The sequence below is a fragment of the Notothenia coriiceps genome, unplaced genomic scaffold, assembly GCF_000735185.1.
Source record: "Notothenia coriiceps isolate Sejong01 unplaced genomic scaffold, NC01 NC01_scaffold00005788, whole genome shotgun sequence".
NCBI classification, from domain to species: domain Eukaryota; kingdom Metazoa; phylum Chordata; class Actinopteri; order Perciformes; family Nototheniidae; genus Notothenia; species Notothenia coriiceps.
The window spans coordinates 480,231-486,143 of NW_011338489.1; the positions used below are offsets into that span (position 1 = coordinate 480,231).

Here is a 5,913-nt window from a genome sequence, read left to right on the forward strand (position 1 = left end):
TTGAGCACTTTCCAAAACACAAGCAATTGACATGAAATACACACAACAATTGAGGCTTTAATTGTCATTTAGAGATGGATATAAACATGAAATAGACAGCTTTTGAGTGATGAAACACCTATCAAGAAATCAAGATACGGTACTTAAACCGTACATTTGGCTTGTTTAACAAACCCTTTTTAATTAGATTTAACAGACTAATGAACCATCAACATTCTGCTACGACTCAAGACTAAAACAAATGTGTGTTGGGCAGCATCTATACAGTGAGTATCAGGTCACTTTGACACTGAGCTGACAGATAGCAATGATGGTGTCCAAGATGAGACGTTTGGGATGGATATGTGATGGGTTGTTAACGCTGGAAATGTACCAGTGATGTGTTTGGTGGGAAAAAGTGAACATCTCTGTGTGTCTGTCTCAGGTCGATGTGTACCTCTGCCCGATATGAGAGACATGAGGCGAACCACATCCTGTTTTAGTAAGTATACACTCTCACACTGAGCAGGAAGTGCTCTGCTGTATTCTGCTGCACTGTCTTTGTCACCCTCTTTCTTTTCTTTTCTTTATATTCACATATCTGCTAAGGAACGCTTGTTTTACTCAAAAACAAGTGGTTTTGTATGTTTTATAACCAGTATTTACCAAGTTTCACACTATTTTCTTCAATAATATCCTGCTCCACTAACAAAGAACCTAGTGAGAATAACAATTGTGTCAAAAACAATACGGTGGGCGGTTTAATGAGTGTGTTCAAACTCTACTGGAGCGTGAGCTAAATAACATTAAATGTGTACTTTTGTTATGCTTTTATAAGTCACATTTTCCAGATTCATATATTGCTTTTAGAGGTGCTAAAGATTATGTTTAGGAAATTGTTTTAATAGTCTTTGAACAACAATGGGAGCGCTATGATACTTTTATATTGGAACAATTGGTATTATTCTTGTAATGGAATTTGTTGGCAATACAAACATTATATAATATCACCAGATTCATCCTTTACAGTGACTGAATGAAATAAGTGTACAGTTTTAAAAAAACTTTTTAAGCATGACTTTTAAAACATTCGCATCTCACAAAATTCTTCAAGAGAACCTATTATAAGCAAAAGCCTGGATTGAGACAGCTCAATCATCTACATGATGTGCTGCTTTAAAACTGTTCTCTGAAACCTCAAGTGTTGTGAAGTGATCATCTAGGCCCAATCCTGGTTTGAGATACTTAAGTTCGGATGACAACAGTGATCTATTGATCTGATGGTAATGTCGGCAGATCCACTGATAGCCTGTCTGTCAGGGTGTGGGAATAAATGGATACTGAGATGGATGAGGTAGATGTTGAAAATAAGTCATTTAAGCATCATATAGAATGAGGATTCGGAGGAAAACTAGTCAAGAGGAAGGAGGAGTAGAGGAGAAATGAACGAAAGGCTATTGAAAGATGAAGAAATTAGATAAGAAAGAAGGAAATAAGAGTCAGAAGGAGGTCTATTAAAAAGAAAAAAGTGAGAGGAGGGGACTGCAGAGGAGAAACAACGAGAGGTGAATGTGGGAAAGAGAAAAAGGAGAGAGATGTCAAGAGGGAGGAGGGACAAGAACATGAAACGAGGGGAGAAATTAGGATTTTGAGCCTGGAAGTGGAGGAACTGAGAGAGATGGAGGGTGGACAGAGACGCATGAAAGCATGAGAGAGAGGCTCCACATGCTCTTGATGTATTATCACACTAGCTGAAATCACATTAGACACCTAATGGTTTCATTTACCATCAAATAAACACGCACGCACGCACGCACGCACGCACGCACGCACGCACGCACACACACACACACACACACACACACACACACACACACACACACAGTTCATCTTTATTTATAATTGATTGTGATACTATGCACAGCCCTTTGTAATGACCCTACCCTAAATAATGGTGAGCTGGGCATCATAAAAGCAGAATGATGAGATGTTTAGCTCTAACCTGCCAGAGTGAGCTCAGTGAGGTTGTTGCGGCTGTGTGAGCCGCCAGCTGCCAGCAGGCTGATGGAGGGGTCTGTGATGTCCTTACAGTGAGCCAGGTCCAGCCTCTGCAGCTGGGGCATGTGGCGCTGCAGCAGCCGCAGAGTGGACTCACTGACATCCAACCCCGACAGACGCAGCGTCACCATGTTCCTCAATCTGCTGCGGGACGACTCCAAGCCTGAGGGAAGGAGGAAACGCTCATTTGAGCTGGAAGGTTCATATGGAGATCACACGCTGCACAGCGCTGCGCTGACCACATTCCTGTGGGAAGCACATGGCTGTGTTCAATCAGTGGTAAGGTCAGGAAGAAGACAAAAACTCCCATAACTCAACACTACTTCACCAAAATCTGTCTTTTGCTTTGATTCAGACCCCTACTGGCAGAACATGACCTATTGTGCATTTATATGACATTTAGGAAGAAGAATTCCCCTAGCCAAGTTCTTTAATTCATTAACATCTACAGAGGGGACACAGAAAGCCTCCTGACTCAGTTAACTGACGACGAACAGGAAATGACATCAGGGCACTTCAGGAAGACATCAAAACCACCAAAAGCCCCGAGTGTAGATGCTTGGAGGCGGCACTGACCTGGAGGGGTGAGGATCTCTTTAATCTGGGTGTCTTTGAGGCCTTCACACCAGCGCAGGTCCAGCAGCCGCAGGCAGGGCAGCGTGGGGGAGGCCAGCGCCGACAGGCAGGACCAGGACAGCCCCGTCACCCTCAGCTCCCTCAGACCTGAACACAGAGGGGGGGTGGTATGAGAAATGTAGGGCCAAGGGGATCTGTGTGTGAAAATGTGTGTGTGTGTGTGTGTACCTGGGAGCCTGGTGAGCAGACAGTTGAGCTGTCTCTTGGCCAGGGGGGTCCAGGACAGATCCAGAGAGGCGGGCTGGCGTTTGATGATGCCGGCCAGCACCTGGTTGCTGAGCGGGCTGCAGCGGCTCACATCCACGTGGCTCCACAGACGCTTGTCACAGCTCCTGCATGATGGGACATGTACATCAGAGCTCTGCTGTAGTGACACTCAGACATGTTGATGTGGTAGTGGATCGGGACGACGACGACATACCACTTGTACCAGGCCTTGCAGACGGTCATGCAGGCCAACAGCTGGGCTCGGTCCAGGTACTGGAACACTGACACCCACACCTCCTTCTCCCCCCCACTCTCGTTGCCCACGTCCTTAAAGGAGGGCAGAGACAGCAGGGAGGGGGGAGACAGGGAGGAGGGCACAGAAGACGCAGCAGCTTCCTCTTCCTCTGAGGAAGTCACAGAGTGATCTCGAGTGCCTCTGTCATGGTTACCTCGCATACGTGGCCTACATGAGCCAAATATAAAAATGGCATTTGTGTTAATAATGACATGTATAACAAAGTAGTAAGTGGTCAGAGAGGTTACAGAGCATTATGGGAGTTACATAAATAACAGCCTGCCAGAGTGCGAGTGTAGATAAGGCCCCTGAAAGGACCTCCTTTTGTCCTTCAGTGTCGTTTCTGTCAGCATCTATTCGTTTAGCTAAATAACTCATTGCAGAGCAGTCAAGCCAGAAGAGGGCCAGAGCTGGAGGGAGGGCATATTCCCTTAAGCTTTTCCTGTGTACTGAAAACATACTGCGCTGGGATCAGTGAACACAGCACTCTCCAGACAGAGCTGTGATGACTGTGCTGTGTCTCAAAGGAGGTCCGTGTGGGTTTGCTGCTTTCATTGAGTGCAGTCCTGTTTGTCTCACCCATCAGTAGGTCATTTTCAAAATAACATTTTTATCACGAGTCGTGTGCTGAGTCTTACCTTCCCGGTCCTCTCGGGGTGCCACTGTCAGCTGCTGAGTCAGCACTCTTCAGTCGGGAGGGTTTGGACAGAGCTGTCTTCCTCTGGATGAAGCCCTGCTGACCTGCAGCCCCCCCCACAGCTGTCCTCACACCCATGGCTGCTTCTAGCTTTGGAACTATAGAGCCTGAGCACAAACAACAAGTCAGTACTGTTTACAGTGTAGTGTGCGTAGTGTATTGCAGTGTAGTGTAGTGCAGTGCAGTGCAGTGCAGTGTAGTGCAGTGTAGTGCAGTGTAGGGCAGGGCAGGGCAGTGCAGTGTAGTGCAGTGCAGTGCAGTGTAGTGCAGTGTAGTGCAGTGTAGTGTAGTGCAGTGCAGTGTAGTGCAGTGTAGTGCAGTGTTGTGTGCGCAGTGCAGTGTAGTGCAGTGCAGTGTAGTGTAGTGTAGTGCAGTGCAGTGCAGTGTAGTGCAGTGCAGTGTAGTGCAGTGCAGTGCAGTGTGCGCAGTGCAGTGCAGTGCAGTGCAGTGTAGTGTAGTGCAGTGTAGTGTAGTGTAGTGCAGTGCAGTGTAGTGCAGTGTTGTGTGCGCAGTGCAGTGTAGTGCAGTGCAGTGTAGTGTAGTGTAGTGCAGTGCAGTGCAGTGCAGTGCAGTGTAGTGTAGTGCAGTGCAGTGTAGTGTAGTGCAGTGTAGTGTAGTGCAGTGTAGTGTAGTGTAGTGCAGTGCAGTGCAGTGTAGTGCAGTGTAGTGTAGTGCAGTGTAGTGTAGTGTAGTGCAGTGCAGTGTAGTGCAGTGTTGTGTGCGCAGTGCAGTGTAGTGCAGTGCAGTGTAGTGTAGTGTAGTGTAGTGCAGTGCAGTGCAGTGCAGTGTAGTGCAGTGTAGTGTAGTGTAGTGCAGTGCAGTGCAGTGTAGTGCAGTGCAGTGTAGTGCAGTGCAGTGTAGTGCAGTGTTGTGTGCGCAGTGCAGTGTAGTGCAGTGCAGTGTAGTGTAGTGTAGTGCAGTGTAGTGTAGTGCAGTGCAGTGTAGTGCAGTGTAGTGTAGTGCAGTGCAGTGTAGTGTAGTGCAGTGCAGTGTAGTGCAGTGCAGTGCAGTGTGCGCAGTGCAGTGCAGTGTGCGCAGTGCAGTGTAGTGTGCGCAGTGTAGTGTAGTGTTCGCAGTGTAATGCAGTGTGTGCAGTGTGTATTCAGTCACCCTGCAGCTGGGGGGGGGGGATCACCTGCGTGTCTCTTGGCCCTGTGTGGCCGCTGCAAGGTGACCGTCAGGTAGGAGCCGCTCAGCAGGTCATCGTTCAGATCTGACACCAGAAGCACTGGGGGTTCTGGGTCGGAATCCCAGCGCCCTTCCTCATCCTCCTCCTCTTCCTCTTCATCTTCCAGTGTGTCCATGTCCTCGTCTTCAGGGTCAAATTCCTGCCCCTCACTGTCCTCGTCTTCATCATCAGTCTGCCGCCTCCTCCTCCGTCGACGGGGCAGTTGTTCTTTGTCTGCATCTTCACTGTCCTCTTCGTCCTCCTCCTCTTCATCATCATCGTCATCATCGTCGTCATCATCATCTGACTCTTCGGACTCTTCTCCTCTTCGCTGCATCCTGGAGCCTCCCCTCAGCCTCACCCCTCGCCCCCTCCTCCCTGCTTCCCTCACGCCCATCCCTCGTTTCAGCTTGAGTGCTGAGGAGGAGCCAGCAGCCAGGTGCCCCCTGCGGGCCGAGCCCCCCCTCAGCAGCCCTCTCCTGCTGGCCCCAAAGCCCCTCCTGGCAGAGTGCCCCCCTCCTCGGGCATGGAGTGCCTTTCTTCTCCGAGAGGCTGCGTAAAGAGGACAACGTTGATCGGGTCAGAACAACAGACATGTGGAGGACTCAGGTTCTTTGCCGTTTTGTGGGATTAACAGACAAACCTTCATCATCATCATCATCACTGGCAGAGTCGTCTCCATCATGGCTGTGTCTCTGTCGGCGGTAGATCTTAGCCATACGGGCGTCCAGCAGCGAGGAAGATTTCCGCTTCTGGAGACGCAGGCAAAAGAAAAAAAAGTGAGGACGAAGAACAGTCAGAACTACAGAATGCAATTCCTGAAGAAATTGCTAGTGGGAATGCTTTATGCTGAAAAGCTGGCAACGGCATTTG

At 48.8% G+C, this 5,913-nt stretch overlaps 1 protein-coding gene across 1 annotated transcript; it reads right to left on the reverse strand.

Moving 5' to 3' along the window:
- Positions 1-1,928: 1,928 nt before the first annotated feature.
- On the reverse strand, positions 1,929-5,791 carry LOC104943231 (lysine-specific demethylase 2A-like). The gene is made up of 7 exons (XM_010768574.1): positions 5,684-5,791; positions 5,008-5,592; positions 3,814-3,979; positions 3,095-3,343; positions 2,842-3,005; positions 2,614-2,760; positions 1,929-2,200 (listed from the first exon to the last, which is right to left on the reverse strand). The coding sequence occupies exons 1-7, from the start codon at positions 5,757-5,759 to the stop codon at positions 1,977-1,979; spliced, it is 1,611 nt and encodes a 536-aa protein (XP_010766876.1). The 5' UTR covers positions 5,760-5,791; the 3' UTR covers positions 1,929-1,976.
- Positions 5,792-5,913: the final 122 nt, after the last annotated feature.

Excerpts from the sequence above, each read along its gene's own strand:
- LOC104943231 (XM_010768574.1), bottom strand. The coding sequence starts at position 5,759 with ATGGCTAAGATCTACCGCCGACAGAGACACAGCCATGATGGAGACGAC. Across the intron at positions 3,980-5,007 it reads CAGGGCCAAGAGACACGCAG|GCTCTATAGTTCCAAAGCTA; the intron begins GTGATCCCCCCC and ends GTTTGTGCTCAG. Across the intron at positions 2,201-2,613 it reads AGAGATCCTCACCCCTCCAG|GCTTGGAGTCGTCCCGCAGC; the intron begins GTCAGTGCCGCC and ends TCCTTCCCTCAG.